The sequence below is a fragment of the Acomys minous genome, assembly GCF_964271855.1.
Source record: "Acomys minous genome assembly, chromosome: 10".
Taxonomy (NCBI): domain Eukaryota; kingdom Metazoa; phylum Chordata; class Mammalia; order Rodentia; family Muridae; genus Acomys; species Acomys minous.
This window is the reverse complement of record NC_140491.1, coordinates 95663256-95687458: the sequence shown is the minus strand read 5'-3', so window position 1 is coordinate 95687458 and position 24203 is coordinate 95663256. Positions and strand designations below refer to the sequence as shown.

Here is a 24203-nt window from a genome sequence, read left to right as displayed (position 1 = left end):
TCAAAAAAGAAAGAGGGAGGGACATCTGCTGCTGCTGCTGCTGTACAAACCCACCTCACAGCAGCCCCATGCAGTGTTTTGACATGTGTGTATATGCACACACACGCACACTGCACACACAACACGCACTATCGCTCTGGGTGTTCTACTTAAACTACCTCTTGAACCTTCGATGTACATAATTTTATATTCCACCCATAACATTATATGTATATTTTACATTAAATTACTTTCCCCTAGCATATAAGCAAGTAAATTAAATTAATGCTATAATGAGTTTGAAATCAAACTCAACTATAAACAATAACCCCATGTATATTCACAACAACTAATAATTAATGCTTAACTACACATCTCTGCGTGATTAGACATACCCCTACCTTATTTGAGATAGGGTTTCTTTGTTGTTTTGTTGTGGGGGGGGGGTTGTTTGTTTGTTTGTTTTTATCATTTACGACAGACTAGCTGACCCAAGAGCTTCTGGGGCCTCCTGTCTCTGCCTTCATTGGCTGTGGGAACATTAGCATTATAAACATTCATGCTACGTGCCCCTCTTGGAAGTGGGTTCTGGAGATTCAAAACAAGGTGCTCATGCTAGTGTGGTAAGTGCTTCTAACCAGTGAGCCGTAATCCCTTTACATTCAAATTTGGAATCAGAAATAACTAGGGCTTTAAGGTTTTCTTTGTTGTTGCTTCCCGTTGTTGGTCATGCTGCTGCTGTTAATTAAAACAACAAAATACCACCCAAAGTTCACATGATCAGACAGGATTCTGCAGCTCTGACTTACATGGTGAAATTTCCCCTCTAGCCAACAGCGCCCCCCCCCCATGATAATTTTTAACTCTTTAACTCATGACTTGAGAGCATTTCCTGTGTTTGTTTAAAAAAAAAAAAAAACCAGTGACTGTGAAGCTGAACTCAAAATGAAAACATTTTTGGGAACCAAAATCTTTCATGCTGTTCTGGTGAACTCTGGCTCCTTGACAGTGACTGTTTCAGCTTGTCTAAAATAGTCCAGCTTTACGCTCATCAGCATGACCATTTATGCCAATTTGTTTTTCTTTGTCAAAGAGCTGACGAAAGTGGTTCATTGTGGTTTCTTGTAATATATGTAAATTCTGGTCCTCAAACTCAGGTGTATGGGAAACACTGAACTACTTTGTTTTAAAACAAAAAAACAAAAAAACAAAACAAAACTCAATTAAACTTGATCCTGCATTCCCATCCCACTAAGGTGACAGCACCTTTATCTCCACCTCTGTCCAGGCCTCATGCCTTGGCCTTCAGTTTCCACTGGTTAATTCTCATTGTCTCTGGTTCACACGTGCCATACCATACGTTGGACCTGGTGGCTTGGGTTTTATTCCTGGAATCCACTGTCTGGTCCCCTTCAGGTGATTTACACGGTGAATCCCCAGCCTCTGTCTCTCCTGGAGGTGCTGCAGTGGGGCGTGGCCACAGGTTCCCTGTCCTCAGAAACCAGATCTGCTATTTTCTCCCGTCACTTTACCCAAGTTTCCCTACCACCTGCCTTCTCGGAAGTTCTCCCCTCTCCACCACTGTACCTCAATGAGACAGGCTTCCTCGGAAGGTTCGGGAGAAGTGGTTTTAAAGTAGATTCCTCTTTGCATAGCCACAGTAAGTTTCCCTGAGCCAGAGGAACATGGTGCCCTGTCTTCACAATGGGTAGGGACAAGGACCTGATGTCAGAGCAGAGTCTGATGGTGTGACCTATAGGCTGTGAAACCGAAAGCTGCAAGACAGAGATGCTGTCCCAGTAGACTCAGAAACTTTTTCATTAGCCACAGACCACTTATGGAAGAAAGCCTTATAAGCAAGGCAGGGAACCTTCCGTGGACTAGCAAAATCCAGTACACACCCTACTGTCTACTGGCATGGGTCAGCTCGCGCCTGCATCCTTGCATGCACAGGTACAGCCTTACAAGTGAGAAGCAAAAAAGTTAAATCATTTGCTCGGATCTCGTAGGTAGCACAGTAGAGGCAAAGTACGAGCACAGGTGGACTGGCTTTAGAGCCCTTGCTCTCACCCTACACTCTGGCCCTCACTCCTTGTAGAACACAGGAGTTTACCAGTTCCAAAGGTGAGAGCAATCACCGCTAATCTGACTCTCCTCAGCAAACAAAGCAGGAGCAAGGTGCGTCTGTCACGTGACTCGGAATCCTGAAATGTCTTCCTTCACTGTCTTGGCCCAGGTAACGATCCATTCACCATCGTCAACGAAAACACTGGCAAGTGCATCCAGCCGCTGTCTGACTGGATAGTGGCACAGGACTGCAGTGAAACTAAGAACATGTTGTGGAAGTGGGTGTCCCAGCACCGGCTCTTTCACCTGGAATCCCAAAAGTGCCTTGGCCTAGATATTGCCAAAGCCACGGATAACCTGCGGATGTTCAGCTGTGACTCCAATGTCATGCTGTGGTGGAAATGTGAGCACGATTCTCTATACACTGCTGCCCAGTACAGGCTGGCTCTGAAAGATGGATATGCCCTAGCCAAAACAAATTCATCTGATGTCTGGAAGAAGGGAGGCTCCCAGGAGAACCTCTGTGACCAGCCTTACCATGGTGAGTACCCGAGAGGGACTTTGACCCGCTTGTTGTAATGTTTTACTTGGCATCAAATGTCATACTCAGCATAGCTTGGTCCTGGAAAACCTGACTGGGGTGGAGTGGCCACGAACTGCTGAAGCATCGCAGAACCTCAGTGCGTTTATTAGCTTCAGCACAGGGGGACTGTTTGGCTAGGCCTGGAAAGAGGTCTCTGTGGGCTAGCGGTCTCACTCTGCACACATCCAGGAGAAGGAAGCTGCAGTTGCTCGTTTGTGCACGCACTGGTCAATGGATGGTACTCACTTGTAGTTGGACCATCTCTTTCTGATCATATGGAGAGCCCTTTGCCAACTTCCCATGGTTCTGAGGCATTGGTCCTTTATACAGCTGGGCCCATGTCAAGGATACACACCCATTCAGGACTTCATCTGCTCTTCTCTCAGCTCCTCACAAGTGAACATGCACAACTGAGTTTAAATAAAGTCACGAGAGTGGTCACTGTGAGCTCCAATCTTACCGCACGCCTGTGAGGTTGATGGGTGCCCCCACCCTGCCCCTCTGTAGACAGGGCTAGGAAAGCTTAGGTGTGTTATTAGAGGTCACACAACCTTTTGGTGTGGTAAACCTAGGACTTGAATTCCTATGCCTTGTTTATTTACCTCCCATGATGCCATTCTAAATGCTAGGGAAAAGGAAATGTTATACTGATAGGAAATATTTCATATAGGCTAAAGACGCATAATCTAATTAACCTAACTCTAAAATAAAAACCAATAATGAAGAAGAAGTGGTTTATTTTCTATGCCTAGGAGTTTTCATATAATGGAGATATTTTGAAAGTCTCTTTGGCATAGGTATCACTTGTTGCTCTTTGTAGTTATGATTTGACATTTTACGTGTCAACTTTTCTTTGATCATTGCCAAAAGCAAGCATATAAATATTGTCATGATTTTGCTCTAGATTGCAATGAGTCTTGAATTTTTTTTTAAGTATTTCCTCTTTGAGGATTTAGTGCAGTATATTTTGATTGTTTTTACTCCCAACTCTTTGTCCTAATTCCTGTCAGGCCCACCCCTACCTTCTTAGTTTCCAATTTTATGTCCTCTTTTTTATTTTTAGTAACTCACTGACTCTAGTGTGTGCTGCTCATGTAGTCCTGGCTGTGGGACCTTCTTCTGGACCATGGTCAACACATCCTTAAAGAAAACTGACTCTCCTTCCCACTGAACCATCAACTGTGCATATTGCTCAGCTAGGGATGGGGGCTCAGGAACCCTTCCCAGCCCATGCTAGGCATTGACTGGCTTGACCTTAAGCACATCTTATGCAGGCAACCACACCTGCTGTGAGCACATGAGTGCAGCAGTCCTGGCCTGTCCAAAAGACACTGTTCACAGCCATCCTCCCTGACCTCTGGCTCTTTTACAATTTTTCTTTTTTTAATATATTTTATTAATTTATTCATATTACATCTAAATTGTTATCCCATCCCTTGTATCCTCCCATTCCTCCCTCCCTCTCATTTCCCCCTTACTCCCCTCCCCTATGAGTGTGACTGAGGGGGGCCTCCTCCCCCTGTATATGCTCATAGGGTATCAAGTCTCTTCTTGGTAGTCTGCTATCCTTCCTCTGAGTGCCACCAGGCCTCCCCATCCAGGAGACATGGTCAAATATGGGGCACCAGAGTTTGTGTGAAAGTCAGACCCCACTTTCCACTCAATTGTGGAGAATGTCCTATCCATGAGTGAGTTAACCCAGAAGCAGAAAGACTCAAATGGTATATACTCACTTATATCTGGACACTAGCCTAAGGGATATGTCCCATGAAAGTCTTCACTTACCAGGAAAGTGGGACAGAGGGGAGGACATCCTATTGGGACTCTAGGTGAGAGAAGCATGGGAGAATGGGGAAATAAAAGGATCCAGAGGGTCCTAGAAACCTACAAGAAGAACATTATGATGAGCAGATCTGGGCCCAGGGGTCCTGCTCAAACTATGGCACCAGCCAAGGACAATACATGCAGTAAACTTCGAACCCCTTTTACAATGTTTCAATTCCCTCTTTGAGATGATTCCTGGGCCTTGGGAAGAGGGTGTACATGAATGTCCTCTTTCTGGCTGAGCACTCCACTTGTTCTCTGCACTTGGCCAGTTGTGAGTTTTTGTGTCCTCCGCCTCCTCCTCCTCTACCACCACCATCACCACCACCACCACCACCATCACCACCACCACCACCACCACCACCACCACCATCACCACCACCACCACCACCATCACCACCACCACCACCACCACCACCACCATCACCACCATCACCACCACCACCACCACCACCATCACCACCACCACCACCACCATCACCACCACCATCACCACCACCACCATCACCACCACCACCACCATCACCACCACCACCACTGCTGCCACCACCATCACCACCACCATCACCACCACCACCACCACCATCACCACCACCACCACCATCACCACCACCACCACCACCATCACCACCACCATCACCACCACTACCACTGCCGCCACCACCATCACCACACAAAAAGACTTCTTTGATGAAGTCTGAGAGCTGCACTAATCAACAGGTAAAGAGATAGACATTTATCTGGTGGCTTTCTATCATGTCTATTTTTCAGAACAAAAGTAGTTTGTTCACTACTAGGGCCTGTGAGCTCTCCAACCGTAAGTCTTGACCATATCTACATGCCAGGCATGTGTTTCCTCCTGTGGAGTGGGCCTTAAATCTAATCAAGACTTGATTGGTTTCCCTCACTATGTTGGTGCCACTGTCCCAGCCTTGGGCATTTCTTGCCACATTGGTCACCATTGCAGCTCACGGCATTCATAGCTGAGTAAGACTGTGGATGACTCCCCTACTAGCCACCACCACGCCCAGAAGACTGGACAGCATCTTCCAGCACTACGGAAGCTACCCAGCAAGGAGAAAACCTTCTGGTCAGAAGCAGCTTGATTTCTCCATGTCCTTTGACCAATGTTTCTAGTACCTTCAGTTAACAGGGTCTCACCATCAAGTTCTGATGGGCAACCAAGAGCAGTGTCAATAGCCTGATTGTTGGGGAGATCTTTGGGACACCTCTGACCAACACCTTAGGGGAAGTATCCTACACTTGGCACTGGGCCTTTTTATTTAGCAACCTACGGCTTCTGGGAGAAGCAATACCCATGTGTAGGGTAATATGAAGCATTTAAAAATCAGGTTTTCATATATTCTTTAAATTTCCTAAGTGTTAATCTTCTCCCAACTCCCTCCTCCCCCTACCCTCCCGCTCCTCTCCCAACTTAACCCTCCTCCCATTATTCCTGTTCCCCTCCACGTCACCTGTGTTCTACTGTCCTCCTCCCTCACTTAAGATCGTCCTTCCCTCTTCCCGAGTCTATGGCCATAGTCAACTTAAAGGAGTTTGAAGGGAAGAGTAAGGACGTCCTCCTACATCTAAGCCACGGATTCAGGAAGTCAGCTTAAGTCCCAGCCTTAACCATTATGTCTGCCCAGGTTTTCTGCTTGGAGAATCTCTTTCCATTTCTCTTGAAGATCAGGGGGAAAGAGTGTCTGGCTCTGCCCTTAATGAAGAAATATTAGAAACTTGGAGACGGGCTTTTTTCCTTTCCTTCAGGCCACGATCGCTGAATCACTAAGTTGTTTCTATTGGCCCGCTTCCTTTGGGTCAGATGGCTCAGTGGCGGGCGGGGGGGGGGGGGGGAGGCGGGAAATGCTTGCTGTGCAAGGTGTGAGGACCCCAGTTTGAAGCCTTAGCATCCACGGAAATCCTGAGTGGCTGTGGCAGGCTGTTTATAATCTCACTGACCTGGAGGTAGAGACAAGAGATCCCTGGCTAAGGCAGGCCTAGTGACTAGTACTTGGGAGGCAGAGGCAAGCACATCTCTGTGAGTTCAAGGCCAGCCTGGTCTACAAAGTGAGTCCAGGACAGCCAAGCCTACACAGAGAAACCCTGTCTTGAAAAACAGAGAGAGAGAGACAGACAGACAGACAGACAGACAGAGACCGAGAGCACAGAGGGAAACAAGAGTTGTTGCTTGGAGTTAAAGCAATTGCTTTCAGGACTCCTTAAAGACAAGCTTAAATGTTGTGCAACAAGAGTCTCTAACTTGGTGACTAAAAGAAAACATCAAACCCGAAAGAATGGCTTCAGCTTGCGTCTTATTTGTGTTTGTTCAGGGATCAGGAAGGCTGGCTTCCTCAGAAGAGCTTTATTGTTCTCCGGGCCCTCCTTGGTTCTTTTGAAAGAATGCATGTAATCGTTAACTCCCTAGGTCCCTAAAGTGCCTTCCTTTCAGTAAATCTTGTTTTCTCTTTCATTTGGCGGGTTCTATTTATACGTTGGTAATATTCGCTCAACTGCTAAAGTGATCAGCAGCACAAAAAAATGGGAGGGGCACTAGGAACACTCCGCAGCGCCCAGGAGAGCGACAGGGCCGGCAGCATGGCCAGCAGGCTGAATTTGTTTCCTTATCTTTCCGAACTTAATACTTGAAATGCTAAAAACTTTTTAGACACACAGAGTTCTGCCTAATTAAGATGTGCCTCTGATTCTAATTTGCACAGAGGCCAAGGCCAAAGCCACTGCCTCCTCTGGGCCTCTCTGGGTCCCACGAGTCAGAATTCTACAAGCCCCTCTCGAACTGTCCTGCTTTCTTCTCTCATCACTCAGGTTTAACCAACGTAACCCTGACAATTTCAACTTTAAACTTACATGTGCCCCTTCCTAGTCTAAAAGTGAGGGACCTTTTCCAGGCCTGCTCATTCGAACTTTCGATACTAGGCCATGCCCAAGTCAGTTGTCTATCTTTATAAGGAGAAGGAAAATAGAGTACTCAGGTCTCACCAAGAAAAGTCAAGGGTTACCCTATAACCAGCTTGTTTTAGCAAAGCTGGGGATCAAATTTAGGATTCATTTCCCCAAATAACAGTATCCTATTTCTCCCTTAGTTTGGTAGCCTTTTTTTTTTTTTTTTACTTTGGCTATATTAACACTTATTTACCATTATGTTTTGAGTTTCCTCAAATTTCATAGGAATCACCTTTATACTAAAAATGCTTTAGTTATATAAAAAAGATATGAGTGAACTGCTTTTAACTAGCTCCTGTATAGACAATTATATCATAAGACACCTTGACCCACCTGGCATCTTCACATCATGTCTGTTGACTCACGTAGAGGATGAACTGAACTCTGAACTCTCTGTGCTCTTGGTGGCTCTTTAAAAGCCTACCACACTCTGTCTTTCTAATCACTAAAGCAGTTCACTTTTCAGGTAAGTACCTGATCTCACAAATGTGTGTCGATGACACATTCAGTTGTTGGTTTGAAGATGTTGTCACCCTGAATCCACACACATCAGGAGAACCTGTCATACTAGGGAAACCCATGGGATCCAGGTGGCCTGACAACAGCAGAGGACAAGTGAGAGCATCAACTAGGTGCCTGCATCCATCCAGCCTGGCTGTTGTCTGCTTATTGGTTTACAAAGCACTGTGTGACACAGAGAGCTGCATGGGGACGGTCATCTTTGAGCTGGGTGTAACTTGAAGCCAGCAAAAGCAGTTAAGGGTGGGAAGTTTTTGGTGTGTGTCAGTGACTGCCCAAAGAGGTGTCACAACAAGCCACCAGATGCATCCTTCAACACTCCTCCAAAGGGGGGAATTTCACAAATAACTCTGATCTCACATGTTTGTGGTGAGGGACGAGTGCAGAAATCTGCCTGAAAGCACTTTGCATATAGGGATAAAAAGTTTTTGGAAAAAACCTGGTAGTCCCGGCAGCAGCGGCATTGCACCATGCTCCGGAGTCTCCCCTCAGTCTTGTAATCAGGGAAGGGAAATTGGTCGTGTGCCTTGGGGAAATTTTTGATGTGGCCAGATTTGAAACATATGTGATGAGCAGGCTCCTTATAAAACAAAAGGTCACCACACTTCTTTAGCCGAAGGATTCTTTTGAAAGCCATTTGTGTGGCACAGGAAAACGAAATCAATCACCCACAAAAGATTTTTTTTTCTTCCCCACAGAAAAGCATCCAGATGGTTCTTCCTTGTTTTGTACTGCTGTGTACGTCCTTCCTCCCAAACCTAAGTCTCTCACTTCAGGCTTCTGAACACTGGAGAATGATCAAAGACATAGGCAGAATCCAACGCTAGCTCAAGCACACTTTAGAGCAAAGTCCTTGAGACTTTCTGAGGGGCTCAGAAGCCTGAAGAAGGTTAATGAGATCTGATGACTCCGCTCCCCATAATGGACATTCTTTCATGAGCTAATAACCAGAGTTTTAAAGAAACTGAGGCTAAAGAAAAAGGTTACAGAAACAGCTACACGGTTAGGTGCTCTATAAAACATGCTTTTGAGAAGACTGCTATTGGCATAGTATTGAGCGCTTCCTCTGGGCTTCCCAGGCACATAAATCTGTAGTGTGATGTTTTCCAGTGCCTCTCTGGGGACCAGAGACAATAATTAAAACGAAAGCTAGAGCTGTACCTGCCTCACTGTTCCCCAGCTTCTCCATGACTGCCCTGTTAAGGTCAGTTCCTTTTTTTTTTTTTTTTTTTTTCTTCATAACCTGAATTCCCACGTCCTGACTCTCTCAGGAATCTAGCAGCTCTCCTTCTTCGTCACTTCCTCAAAAGCCATAGGCTCAGTTCTGTTGGGCAACGGTGGCCCTTGTCCATCTTTCTAACTGCATAGGTGATTCCAAAGCTGACACATACTTCCGCAACGTCAGCTTCACGCTCACCGAGGAAGTGGAGGTGACATGAATCTCTGTCAGGATACCCATTTTGAGGAAGTACCTGTTTCTGCTACCCATGCCGGAGTCAGACTCTTCTTACTTGATCAAGCCAGGGTCTTTTATTACTTCCTTACCTCACAGAAAAGAGATCTGACTCTCTCTTTCACCAAATCCACAGTGGACAACCCTTGTAGTAATAAACAACCGGTGCTCTCAGTTTGAAATGCAGAAGCTAAGCTTGTCTCTAGGCACGCAGGAGACCTCAGCCTTCCAAGCAGAGCAGTCAGTATCTATGCTCTTTCGAAAGCATGTAGCCTGCTCAGATGTTGTAGGCTCCTAAGTGCAACCAACACTCTTTCTTTAAAGGTTTTAGAAATGAGCTGGCCTAAGATGGTTGTTCAGCTTTTTAACTCTTCTTTTCTTCCTCCCCACCCCACAGAGATATACACCAGAGATGGCAACTCCTATGGGAGGCCTTGTGAATTCCCTTTCTTAATTGGTGGGACATGGCACCATGACTGCGTTCATGATGAAGATCATAGTGGACCATGGTGTGCCACTACCCTGAATTATGAGTATGATCAGAAGTGGGGCATCTGCCTAAAGCCAGGTATGTATGGGCTGGGGAACTCTGTAGTAGGTACAAGAGGGCGCCTTTTATATGTGGCAAAGGGGGTGGGGGTGGGGGAGCGGAGATTTAAGATGACTTGAAAGCGTCTGCAGCAGATGCTATCCTAGAGGAGGAGTGTGCATTTGCAGCTTTGAATTTGCTTTGACTTTGCCTTCAGAAGTCGGGCAAGAAGAGAAGGCAGGACAGTTTGTGTCATGGAAGACGAGGACGGGGAAAAAGTGGAAAGGGCATGAGGGGAGGGGAGACAGCAGCTTCAGGAGAAAGTGGGCTATAGGAGACCGTAGCTTGAACAGAAGCAAATCACCTTTGTGCATTTCATGAAGCAAGCGAGAAACCTGCCTCTGAAGCCTTTGCCCCACATACCTTTACTGTCCTGCCCATGGAAAAGGCAGACTGGTGGCCTCTCTCCTTAAGAGACTTTAAGCTTCTGGCCAGCATGAAGACGTTAGACAGGACCGGAGATTCCACGCCTCGGGGTGCACCAGGGCAGGCTGGAGGGTTTGTCAGAGCAGAAACCCACTTCAGCAGATTTGAGGTGCAGCCCGAGAGTCCGCAGTTTCACGAGTTCCCAGGTTATTCTGACGCTGCTGATCTGAGGACCTCTCTGTGAGAATTGCCTTTCTAGACCAAGCTTCAGGCTTTTTCCACACCTGAAATCTAATTGGAGTTTTGGGGTTTTTTTTTTTATTGTTGTTGTTGTTGTTTTAACACCCAGAACTTGCTTCTTCTTGTAATTTATAACAAGCAGATGGTGGCTAAGCGTGGAACTGTTTCGTTTAAACTCTCACTATAGTTTGGGGTCAGAAGTTTCAGGCCCAGGTCGATGGAAAGACCTGTGAGGGTAGTGAGTCCTGGTGGAGAGGCCAGTATTCCCGATGCCTCATTCTCCAGCATACTTACTTACTCTGCCTTGCTGCCTTGACTGAAATATGTCCATGTGCCCAGGTGCCTTCTGACAGAGGTGGAGGTTGGGGCGGGGGGGGGGGGGGGGGCAGAGGGGGGGGGCTGGGGCAGGGGGAGGGAGAGGCACTAATGCATGCATGTACCCACCAGAGTTACTTTTTATGAAAGAATGTTGAATTCTCCAACCTGAGGCCTGCTAAGCCAGGGAGGTAGTGTGGAATAGCAAGCACACTGCCACCCCACTGGAAGCTTCCGGCTTCACCGGAAGAGGCTTTGGTTGGGAACATGAATGTGCTTGCAGCTCACTCTACTTGCTGCACTTGAGCTCTCTTGCTGTATATGCTACAGAAGGCTGGGTAAGATGCGAATGTGTCATTCAGAAGACACGGGTAGTCTGAATGCCTGTAGGTCTTTGCCCGCCTCTCTGCACTCAGCAGGGGATCTCTGAGGCGCTCTTCAGTGTATAGAACCAGGAGTCAACTCTCTGATGTGTAACTGGTAGTGGGAAACACCTGGCCCGTGGGTGGAGCTTAAGGCAGATGATCTGGCCTGAATTGCCCTCTCTCTCTCTCTCTCTCTCTCTCTCTCTCTCTCTCTCTCTCTCTCTCTCTCTCACCACATCCATCACATAGGAAACTGAGTATATTTTGAACCAGTTATCTCAAGATCTATGTAACTCAGTCATGGTACAGCTTGAAGGTTCTTTATTTGAAACGCACATTTCTGTATCTGTAAAGAATATACTATGGAGGTTGGGGGGACAGGGAGATAGCTAAATGGATAAGAATGCTGGTGATGCAAACATGGGAACTTGAGTTCAAATCCATGGCACCCAAGTTTAAAGACAGAGAAAGATACCTGACAGTAACCCCAGTGGTATGGAGAGCGAAGACAAGAGGATTGCTAGGGCTTGCTGGCTGCCAGCCAGGCTTCAAGCGATAGATGCTATCTCAGGGGGAAGGTGGAAAGTGGTAGAGCAATACATCAGATGCTTCCCTCCTGTCTCTGCTTGCACACACAGCACAGACAGCTGCAGGTGCAAACGTGCATATGAACCACAAACACACAGAAAATATACCACGTACAGTCTATATTGTACACTCATCTTTATATGCTTATAGGTAATGTGAGTTCTATATTGTTAATTTTATTCATGTATTCAATAATCTACTAAGTATTAAGGAGACATTTGGGCTGACTTTCCTAAAGAAAGGAGCCACTGTGCTCTGCATCTTAGCCGTTTAAGCAGCAAAACTGTGCACACGCATGTACACAGTGCTCTCTCTCAGCAGGCTGGAAACAAACCATCTTTGCCAGGTTCAGTGTTTTCCATTGGCTCAGTGCCCCACACCTGTATATATATTGAGACCCCAATCTTCAGGCAAAGGGCAGGAACATCAGTGAAAACGTGGCATTGTAGTTGACTGGGGATAGAGGAAAAGTGGAAGGCTGAACCTGCTTGACTCATTTGGTAAGCTCTAACTTCCATTTCAGTGAGGAATGAAAGGACCAAAATATGATTGTGCAATGACTGCCTCCATTTTGGCACATCCCAGGAGAACGTAAATTGAACTGGATTCTTGCAAGCATTCCCAAGTAACAGCAAACGTTATGTCCTTACTCTATGGTCCCTAATTTGTCTTTTTGTCAACAGAAAATGGCTGTGAAGGAAACTGGGAAAAGAATGAGCAGACTGGAAGTTGCTACCAGTTTAACAATCGGGAAGTTCTTTCTTGGAAAGAAGCTTATATTTCCTGTCGGAACCAAGGGGCTGACTTGCTGAGCATCCACAGTGCTGCTGAATTAGCGTATATTACGGGTAGGTTGAACTTGCACGTGGTGGAGCAGATAGCTGGAATTGCAAAGACGCTTTCTCCCTCCACCTTTCCTATGCAGGCATGCTCTTCTGGTGATATATTTCCTGGCCTCTTAAAACTTACACCTTAGTCTTGAATCTAGCAAGAAGAAAAAAGGGGGGGATTGAATATAAGCTACGCCATGTGTTGAAATGCGTCTTGTGATAGAAACTAAAGGGAAAGTGATATTTAGAAAGCAAGTTAGAGTACAGGATGCAATTAGTACCCTAGTCCTAAATGGAAAGAATGGGGAGGAGGGGTGAACGCTAAACCCCCGGGCCTCACAAAATAGAGAATTCAAGGACGACAGATCAGATGGTGCATCATGCTAGATGGCCTCAGTGAAAAGTCTTCACATGGGAGCGGAAGGCCCAGGGGCAGGGAGAGTTTTAAGAAATCTTTTTTTTTTCCTCTTAATGTTTTCTTTTTAATTGTGTGTGTGCATGTGTGAGTGCATTCATGCATGTGTATGTGTGTTTACACGTGTGAGTGACAGTATATAAAAGGGCAGTCATAAAAGGCTTCAAATCCCCTGGAGCTAGCTACAGACTGTTGTGAGCTGCTTGCTGGGTGTGGGTGAGTGCTGGGAACTGAATACAGGTCATTTGCAAGAGCAGTGTGCACCCTTAACCACTGTGTCAAACCTCCAGCCGGGCAAGAGGTCATACAGTCATGCTAAGATGGACAGGGGAAAACACACGTGGCCTCGACAAAGAATGATAAGCAACAAAAGAGCCTTGAGACTAGAAGAAATAGTCCTCCCCAAAGAAAAGCACACTAAATGGTCACCCCAGAAAACACACATGCAAGTAGCATTATATAGACTGAGCAGGGTGTATTTTTATATTTAGGTGTATATGTATATACATATACATATATGCATGAAATAATAATGAATGAAAAAGAGAGGCTGTGAATTTGAAAGAGAGCAGGGAGAAGTATATGGGGCAGTTTGGAGGGAGGAGGAAAAGGAAGGAGGAAATGATTTAATTATATTATAATCTCAAAAAATGAAAGAAATCATCTTTTAAAAGGAAGTCCTAAGGTAAATGAATAACATGAATATACAGAGTGCATTTTGTTTGGTCTTGTTTTGTCTTCAGGGTAGTAGAAATGTAAAACATTTTGTGATTGTGTGTGTGTGTGTGTGTGTGTGTACACTATATGATATATTATGTAGTTATTTATATATAATATATACTGTGCATATAATGAAAATATTATTCCCAAACAGTCTCTGAGTTTGACAGTCAGTGGTTGATTGACATTGGGAATATATTTTCAGAAATAAATGTAAAGGTGACCCTTTAGGTGAGTCCCGTGTAGTCTAAAGGGTTTTCTTTTTTTCTTGCATCTACTTAGTTTTTTCTTTTGAGTTTTATTGTTGTTGTTAATACATAGAGGGGGTGATAATTTCAACTGTTTGGATTCATCGTATTTCCCGTGTAGCTGGCCTTCTCAGGACCTACAGCCAACAGTTTTCCCTAAGCCTCCAGAAGAGGGCACCACTAACCTCAGGGCAGGAATAGTTCCTAATTTGCCTTCACCCTGAGAGTTTATTCACCATGAGATGCCGCAAGGCTAGGACATTTTCAGGTTAGGGCATCACAGCCCTTCTGATGCAGCTGAAGAGGCTTTCTCCAGATCACTCTAGGTATAAGGTCTCAGGTTTGTCACCACTCACTGTAGCAGGAACAGAGGGGTCTCAGAGACAGACACTTATAATCTAAAGGAAAATTTGTAAATAATGTATCTGGCATGAGGTTAATATTCAGAATTTGTAAAGAACTCAAATAACTCACTAGCAAAATGTGACCAATAAGCTATAGATCTAAGTAGACAGTGTTTAAAACCCACAATACCAGTGCCTTAGTGTCCTATCTCTGTAAAGAGACACCATGACCACAACAACTCTTATAAAGGAAAACATTTAATGGGGCTGGCTTACAGTTCAGGGACTTAGTCCACTATTGTCATGATGGGACAGGCAGACAGATATCGTGCTGGAGAAGGAGCAGAGAGTTCTACATCTTGATCTGCAGGCAGCAGAAAAGGGCTATGTGTCACGCTGGCATAGGAGACCTCAAAGCCCATCCCCCACAGTGACACACTTCCTCCAACAAGGCCACACCTACTTCAAAAAAGCCACGCCTACTAATAGTGCCACTCCCTGTGAGCCAAGCACTCAAACCCAGGAGTCTATGGGTGGGGGCATTCCTATCCAAACCACCACAGCTAGTCAACAGATATTGTTTTAAATACTCAAAATAACTATCCAAAAGACAAATGCAAAACAATGCCACAGTAAGACATCATTTCTTCGCTATAATGGCTATTCCAAAAAATAATGATGACGACAAATGCAAATGAAGACAGAGAAAGGACACTTACATAGTGTTAGGAGAAGGGTAACGTAGTACAAATATTGTGAGAAACAGTATACAGTTCCTCCAAATATTAAAACCAGGACCATGCAGCAGCTGTTGTACTAGGTGTACAGCCAAAAGGAAGTGAAAAGAGCATGCCCAGGGGATACCTGTCTTCCACGTTGATTGCAGCTCTATTCATGACCAACATACATAATCAACAGCAATCAATGTGGAGTTCTACCAACCAACGAAAAATTTTTAAATGTCATATATACACTATGAAAGTCTATTAAGCCATAAAGAAGAGTAATCTTGGCCTCTGTGACAATACAGTCATTACGTTAAGTAAAATGAGCAAGGCATGGAAAGATGAGCACCACAAGCTGTCAGTCGTATGTGGAATATAAAAGTCTTCATCCCATAGGAACTGAGAAGAGAGGAGGGGCAAAGGAAGGCTGAGGGGAGCAGCGGGAAGGCAAGATAGGAGGATAGGGGAGAGGTTGGTCAGTAGATACAAAGTACCAGTTACAGCTGAATGGTAGTGTTGTGTTGCACAATGGGGTGATGTAAGTTGACAGTCATACACCATATAGTTCAAACTAACTGGAGAGGATTTTCTTCTTATCACAAAGAAAAGATAAATGTTTAAAGTGATAAAAAAAAAAGTGCCCATTTCCATGATTTGGTCATTATACAGTGCATCAAAGTATCACACTGTGACTCACAAATACATACGATTGCTATGTGCCAATTAAAAGAGGACATAAGAAGGAAAAATACCTGCCAGCGTGGGCTTGCCTGGCCTTTATTCTGAGGCTTGCCACCATTGTTCATCTTCGTGGTAGCAGCTGTTCCCTTCCACTAGACTGAACTTTTTACGAGGCATACTTTGTGGTTTTGGTCTTAATGTTCATAGGCTTAGCAAATAATATAGGCTTTTTGACTTTGGCCTGTTGGTCTGGAATACAGTCAGGTCTTCAAAATCTAGGCACAGGATGGAAAGTGCTTTTGAGCAAGTCTTCTAAATAAGGATTGAAAATACATAGCATAACTAACTGCCACTCTGAGAAAAGTCTTCTATCTCAGAGGAGGGAGACCCGGACAAGCTATTTGGAAAGCAGAATTGAACAAATGTATTAGACTTTGGACTTCTCAAAGGAATGACGTTTTGTGGTCTGTTAACACGACCTGCCTCTGTTGCCTAGACAGCCCCACAGTGAGGTGCCTGCTTCAGTCAAGACCTTCTGTTTTTTGACTACCAATAGAAACCTAGTTTGATTTATATAATTTTGTCACTATTAAAAACTACATAATTCCATTTGTCTCTACATCTGTATGTGTTTCTTGTGCTTTTTCTTCTGTATGTTTTGTTTCATTCTGGTTTCTTTGTTTTAATTTTATCATTATTATCATCATTATTATTTTATATGCCTGATTACGTGGATTTAGGTATGTGGGGAAGTGGGGAGGACCTAGGAGGACCAGCAGAATATACATTGTATAAAAGATGTACTTTCAATTTAACATTACATAATTCCTACAGGAAAAGAAGACGTTGCTAGGATTGTTTGGACTGGACTGAATCAGCTCTACTCTGCTAGAGGCTGGGAGTGGTCAGACTTCCAGCCACTGAGGTTTCTTAACTGGGATCCAGGTAAATGCTCTTCCCCAGCAGTGTCTACAGAGGCCCAGCTCCGAACACTAGGAGCTCTTCACTTCTCTAGGCCTTAAAAAAAAGTCTCATGGGCTGTCAGCCCTCATGGTTGCTTCTCAGATTTTTGTGTGTGTGACATTCTTTTTTTTTTTTTTTTTTTTTTTTTTTTTTTTGCTGTCCTGGACTCGCTTTGTAGACCAGGCTGGCCTCGAACTCACAGTGATCCACCTGTTGTGTGACATTCTTAACTGCAGTGTTACTTTAGCCAAGGAGAGCCACATCATGGGAAGTGGAGCATTCGCTCCTGGCCTTTAGAGCACCCCTGCATCTTTCAAGTAAGAACAGAATGCACCTCACCACATGGCCAGTAATCAGTCTACGTCCCATAGGGTCTTGACTACCAACTCTGTCCTTAGTGTGCAGCTTGGCTTTAATAAGGCAGGAAAGTGCCTCGCTCCCACACTACAGCACCCAGACACTAAGAACAGAGCAGCTATGTGTTTTTACCCAAATAAATACCTCAAGGACGTGCTCTACCACTGAGCTACAGCCCCAGTCTTTAACTTAATATTCAAGGTCTTGAAGGCGAAACCACACATTAATATTTCTGTCTGGTTGTAAATATTTACTGTTGAGTACATGGAACATACGCTATGGCCCTGGCTGCAGCTTTGTGTCGCGCAAGGAGCTCTTGAGCAGAGGCTGCTTTCTTTCCTGCTCTCGCGGACTGCAATGTTTCCCCTCCACCTCGTGATCTGGAAGAGGCACAACGCGCATGTTCTTTCTCATTGCGGCGTTTAGCTTTTCAGTTTCGTTTAAAGTTCTAACCATACTGTGAGTCCCCACAAAGACAGAAAATTATGAATTTGAGTAATTTTAAGCACCACCCTAACCCTACCCTCCTTCAATCTCCTTGAAAAAAAAAATCTTTCTTTCCAAGGCGCGCCCAGTGCACCTCTGATAGGCGGATCGAGCTGTGCGAAAATGGACACAGAGACAGGGCTGTGGCGAAGTGTTTCCTGCGAGTCTCAGCAGCCCTACGTCTGCAAGAAGCCTCTGAACAGCACAGCGGAGCTCACAGGTGTCTCCCTCCTTCCTTGTGTGTACAAATAAGTCCCAAGGCGCAAGTAAATGCACGCCCGATCCTATTTCCCCCTTTCCTTCACTTGATGCTGCCAATGTTTTTTTTTTTTTCAATGCCCAGAACCCAGGCACATGTCCATGTTTGTTATCCCAGTGCTCGGGCGGGCAGAGCAGGAGGAACCCTGGCCTTGAGCATCCAGATAGTCTAGTTTAATTGATAAGCTTTGGGTTGCTAAGGACTCTAGCTCACTTCATCAAAGGAGCCCGCTTTCAGGATCCAACTTTCCCAGCCTCCAGTGCTAAGATACATATAGGTCCAAACAGCCATGGCCAGAGCTTTACAAAGATGTTGGGGATTAGAACTCAGATCCTCAGGTCCCTGTATTTGCAGAGCAAAGGCTCTTACCCACTGAGCCATCTCACCAGCACTCAATTCTTATCCAAAAGGGGCATAAGACAATTTTAAAAATAGTTAAATAGAAGAAAGAATGTAGGGAAATGTCTTAGTATAATAGGGAGAAATAAACATTTATCTTCCAAGTTACCAAACACAGGCCATAGAACAGAAAGCACAATAGCGATGCTGGCACAAGAGAGAACGTACAAGAACTGATGATGGAACAAGTAAATACCCAGAAGTCACCATTATTAAATAAATTGTGATATTTCCATAAGACTGAATAATATATGTCTATATTATCAATCTGCCAGCAGGAAGATACAAAGAGTAGAAGAAAATGATATGTCTACCTATCATTTTAACATTGTGAAATTGCGTGTTCATGGAGACAAAGAAGGGAATATGTGAATGAGTATTCGAGCTCATTTACATGTGATTTTTCCCTCTGCTCCTTTCCATAACTAAAATATCTCATAGTAATAATGACTATCATTTAGAGCCTAAGTCAACTGGGTTATCATCTTGCACATACAAGAAACTGATTGAACCCAATGAGATTTTATCAGTTAGTTTAAAAATAAATAAATAAATGACCCAAGAGGATCTAGGTAAGTTGAATAACAAAATCACTTTCTAGTTTTGCCAACGAGCGTTACCTCTCAAAGAGTAGGCATCCCTTATGGATTTCATTATGGTCAAACTGAGACTGGCTGGTCTTTTAGAGTGGATGAAGATGTGTAGAGAAGCCATTTTGCCATTCCCCTTTGCTGCCATGCCTTGTGTACTAAACCAATACAATATCCTGCTCCTTGGGTCTCTGTCTGCCCTTGGCTCAACAGTAAGTGCTAATATGCATCCACTTACTAAGCTGGTCACACAAGAAAAGAAGTCTCTTGACTTTTTAATCTCAGAGACTTGGGTGGGGGTGACCTTCCAAGTCTCAGACCTGGAAAAAGTGGTAGGCACCTGGCTGACTCCACACCTGTCTTCCCTAACCACACCTATGCCCCTCAAATAGTCATGCCCAGCCACGTAGCATGTGTTTCACAGATACGCTTCGTACCTGTATCTCTTCGAAAATTCTCTATTAAGCACAGCATAAAATTCGTGTCATTCTGTTAGCTGACATCATGTCTCCCAGTTTTCCAGAAGCCCCCATGATTCAAGAAAGAAAAGTTTGCAGTGTTGTTGATACAAAATAGATCTGTCCTTACTGGAATGTGCATCGCTGCTTTTCCCCCACCCCCAGATGTTTGGACGTACATAGATACCCACTGTGATGTGGGCTGGCTGCCAAATAACGGATTTTGCTATCTTCTGGCAAATGAAAGCGGCTCCTGGGATGCAGCACACTTGAAATGCAAAGCCTTCGGAGGCGACCTCATCAGCATCCATTCCTTAGCAGATGTGGAGCTGGTTGTCACAAAACTCCATAGTGGGGGTGAGTTTTTGTTCTGTTTTAAACATCTTGTTTTAGGTGTTTACAACATTTCAAGTCTCCCTATTCGCAGACTCTTAGTGGAAGTGAGAGGCTTTCTGCCTGCTCCGGGAGTCATTTCAGTGGATGTGGACTTGTCCTGGGCCTATATTGTCCAGTGCTGTAGCTACCACAAGGTTTTTGAGCTCCTGAGAGGCAGTTAGGAAAAATGAGGAGCTGAGGGTTTTTTTTTTTTTGTTTAATTTTCATTTCTTTGCAATACAGTTTAAATGGCTCCTTCTGCCTAGTGGCCATTATTTAATCAGAAACTCTCCCTTTGCCCATAAATATGCTGAGCCATATTTTGGTCCTTCCAAAAACTAACTGAATGACCATTTCACCTTTGCTGTTCTCTGGAACTACGCTGAAAAACAGAGACATCCCAGGCTGCATGTATTCTGCCCTCTCCCTAGACTCAGGCTGTGGAGGTACCTGTTCATTGGTTTCCATGTGCAGACAGTCATGATTTGAACGCAACAGTGGACAATAAATATTTCTAATCAGGATCTCTATGGTTGTGTGTATAGAGCATCACCCACAAGTTTGTAAAGTAATACCCATAAAGCCGAGTTCGTGTGCAGCAGATCTGAGAGGACCACTCCGCTGGCAGAGCCCAGACAGCTCTTCTCCTTACGTGTATCCCTCCATGGGTGACATGACAGGCCTTCCAGACCCACCCTGCCCTCTCATCAGCGTTCTTAGCAGGCGACTACAGAACAGCACAGAGCTCTTTGAACCGCTTACCAGCACGGGAAAGTCATACATATTATACATACTGCACATAACATACAATGGAGCAGACCAAACAATTAAAACATCTTTCTTTTAGATGTCAAGGAAGAAATATGGACGGGCCTCAAGAACCCAGACAGCCCCGCTTTGTTCCAGTGGTCAGACGGAACGGAAGTTACCCTGACATACTGGAGTGAGAATGAACCGAGTGTTCCCTACAATAAGACTCCCAACTGCGTTTCCTATTTAGGGAAGGTAGGACGCCTCCTGTAGTTTATTTATAGTCTTTTTGTTAGAGCTAATAATAATATTCACGTTGTGCTCCGAATGGGTTTTGTGTGCAAGCTGAGAAGGAAAAGGTAAAGTCCTGCAGACTGTCACCCTGAGAGGAAGGTACTTAAAGGCACCCGCCGCTGGGTACACAGTCTGCCTTGTGTCTAAGCACCACTGTGGGCGGGGAAAGATAAGCAGGCTCCTTACAACTCTCGTGTCAAATAACCTGCTTTCTTCAAGGGTCTGAGTCAGCAAAAGACTTTCTGCTCATTAAGATTGACGTTTAGCAGGTAACCACAGTTTTAGCCTGAAAGGTTCTCTCTTTTCGTGATTAAATTTTGAATAAGTCATAATCTGAGGCTAATTGGAAAATGTTTTTTAATATTTAAATTTTAAATTAAAAAAATCATTTAAATGGTTTTCAATATTTTACTTTTTAAATTTATCTTAACAATTGGCGTTAGATTTGTTAAGAAAATTATCTTTCCCTGAGGACGGAGCTCGCTAAGGATTCACTGAACATACTCTGGTTAGGACCTTCACAGAAGGACCTAGGCACCTCTTTTATTTTTGTTTGGATCGCTTTCCTCTAGGCAGCTGTCTCTCCTGGTAATCAGAATGACTGCCACCCAGACATCTAGAGAGTCTTTAAATGGAAGCATCAAGCCGTATACATATTTAGAAGTGTTTCGATAGTGAGGACGTGTTTTAGAAGGCGCCGCGCTCTGCGGCCTACTTTTAAAAGCCAAGATGTCTCGGAACATCATCAAAATAGAAGCGAAGAACGAACAGAAGGCGTAGCTACACAACCTGCCTGAGCTCAAAACTGACCCTCCTCACAGCCAAGCGACACTGACACTGAGTTTCAAGAAGAAAAGCAACTTAAGTCAACTGAGCAAACTCGGTTTTAGGTAGCGTGTGTGGAAGAGACCGTTGTGATGTCTAGGCTGGGGCAGGACTAAAAGAAGCTTTGACTCTGGGCTTCTTGAGTTGTAGTTCTTGTAACCACAGTGACTCTTTATGCACACGAGGAAATGTAACCAGACATTATTTGATGGGGTCCCAAAGATTTTCATCTGTGAGCAAACTTTAGTCAGGTCACAGGGAAGCATCTAGAATGCTGGCGGCTGTGGGAGGCTCTCTTCTCTCTTCGGCTTTCTTGACTAAATGTCCTTTGGTGGTCTTATTGTTAAGCTTATAAGAAAAGGAAGTTTGTGCCCCCTGGAGACGACACGCTCAGCCACTACCTTTTCCCTGCCTCCTATAGTTATTGTCACTTAGTCCTAACTACCTGACAAATAGTTTCTTTGGTAAGGAATGTTTTGTTTTGTTTTGTTTTTTTCCTCTTTAAAAGTTAGGTCAGTGGAAAGTCCAGTCCTGTGAAAAGAAACTCAGATATGTATGCAAGAAAAAGGGAGAAGTAATTAATGATACACCGTCTGATAAGCTGTGCCCGCCAGCCGAGGTAAGTAAAAGCCCTTTGTGAGTTTCCCTAAGCAGAATTATCCCCTCCTTGGTTAAAGATGATATTCGAAGCTTAAACAATTCAGACTTGGAAAGTAAAAGTACTTGTTTCTATTTGTTTATTTGAGAAAAAGCAAAAAGGAAGGGAGTCGTAACACATTGGTGTTCTTATTGAAAGAAAGGATTTACCTATTCATGAATTTCTATAAGTGTGAAAATATGACTACTGTCCTCAATGTTGATAGTTTGATTTCCTCCCATGGCAGAACTCTTACTGAAAAATAATTCAACTACCAGCTACTATAGGGTGAGTCAGGGACAAAGGGCGAAGAAAACTATGCCACATCTCAGTCATGTAGCGGTTATCTATGAAATAAAGTTTCTTTTTTTTTTTTTAATTTTTATTTATTTATTTATTTATTTATTTATTTATTTTTTGGTTTTTGGTTTTTTGAGACAGGGTTTCTCTGTGTAGTCCTGGCCGTCCTGGACTCACTTTGTAGACCAGGCTAGCCTCGAACTCACGGAGAGCCACCTGCCTCTGCCTCCCAGAGTGCTGGGATTACAGGTGTGCGCCACTGCACCTGGCTTAAAGTTTCATTCTTACCAGGTGAGGATAATCACGTTCTGTGCTTTCTCAAATTGTATGATTTTTGTCGGAGTCACAAAGGCTCGCTTGTCTGAGGAGTGGGGGGGCACCATTAAAGTCTCAAACACTATGCTATGTTCCTTCCTCTTCTGATTTAGGGCTGGAAGAGACATGGAGAGGCCTGTTACAAGATCCACGAGAATGAGGGCCCTTTTGGAACGCACTGCAACCTGACCATCACTAGCAGGTGTGACCATCAGTGCGCTGCACTGGAGAACTTTTAACATCTCTGCCTGAACACTTTCGTGGTGGGGCGGTGGGAAGTGTGGGGGAGACATTTTATTTCAGAAGCTGTGAGCTCATTCACCTTCTGTAGGTTTGAGCAGGAGTTCTTGAATGACATGATGAAGAAATATGACAAGTCCCTTCAGAAGTACTTCTGGACTGGCCTGCAGGACGCCGAGTCCCGTGGCGAGTACAGGTGGGCCACTGCTGGGGGAGTGAAGCAGGCCGTGACCTTTTCCAACTGGAATTTTCTTGAGCCAGGTAAGGGTTTTGTTAAGGGTTGACAAGGCCTCTCGGGGCAGAGCTGACGAGGAGGGAGTTGGTGTCACACTGGGCCCAGAGTTTTCATGTGGTTTCATCAGATTTGCAGATGGTCTTAGCCTAGTCTGCAAAGCTTGCGTGTGTCTGTCTATTCTGTGGTATTCTAGCTGCCGGGAGACACAGGCAGCTAGAAGGTTCTGTGTGACACTGGGGGCAGAGACAAGCAGCCTCAGAAAGAGTGGTTCACAGGAGGCCATGGCTCAGCACTGTGCCAAGTCTGATTTTATGAGTTCTCCAAAAGCTGGTTTGTTCTAAGGTGAAAGCCGGAGTGGGGAGCTTGGGGAACAGAAGCTGTGCTCATCCTTGGGGTTTATTAACTATCCTAAATGCTAGCTCATTAAAGGACAGTGTGCTCATGTCAGCTGGTTGTAGTGATGACGTCGGGTCAGAACATGTATGTAGAGATGAGTAAAAGAGAGAGAAGGATAAGAAGACGCAGGCTTAGCTGATCATGGTGACATGCACCTTTAATCCCAGCACCCAGAATGAAGAGGCAGGTAGATTACTGTGAGTTCGAGACCAACCTGATCTACATAGTGAGTTCCAGATAGCAAGAGCTACATAGCTGATAGAAAGAAAAACAACAACAACAACAAAGAAAGGGCCATAGCATCAGTAAAGCACAGAAGTCCTTGTAGGCAGAATGCTTTACACCAATAAAGAACAAAACAAACAAAAATGAAAAACAAACAGGCAACCACCACCACAACAAAGTGAAATCCATGGTTAAAACAAAAGTGAGGACCCGAGTGAGTTTGGCGTGAACCCCTGTCGATACTCACCCCGTGACAAGCTCTGAGAGAATATCCCTTGATATTT

General features: G+C 44.6%; 1 protein-coding gene across 1 annotated transcript in view; it reads left to right on the top strand.

The window, feature by feature from the left end:
- LY75 (lymphocyte antigen 75) overlaps positions 1–24203 on the top strand; it is an 89262-nt gene that overhangs the window by 5214 nt on the left and 59845 nt on the right. Inside the window, exons 2-11 of the mRNA XM_084799794.1 lie at positions 2216–2587; positions 9787–9957; positions 12536–12700; positions 16650–16760; positions 17701–17841; positions 19493–19684; positions 20550–20707; positions 22080–22190; positions 22937–23025; positions 23155–23324. Coding sequence (XP_084655920.1) covers positions 2216–2587; positions 9787–9957; positions 12536–12700; positions 16650–16760; positions 17701–17841; positions 19493–19684; positions 20550–20707; positions 22080–22190; positions 22937–23025; positions 23155–23324 — 1680 coding nt within the window. The remainder of the gene's footprint in view (positions 1–2215; positions 2588–9786; positions 9958–12535; positions 12701–16649; positions 16761–17700; positions 17842–19492; positions 19685–20549; positions 20708–22079; positions 22191–22936; positions 23026–23154; positions 23325–24203) is intronic.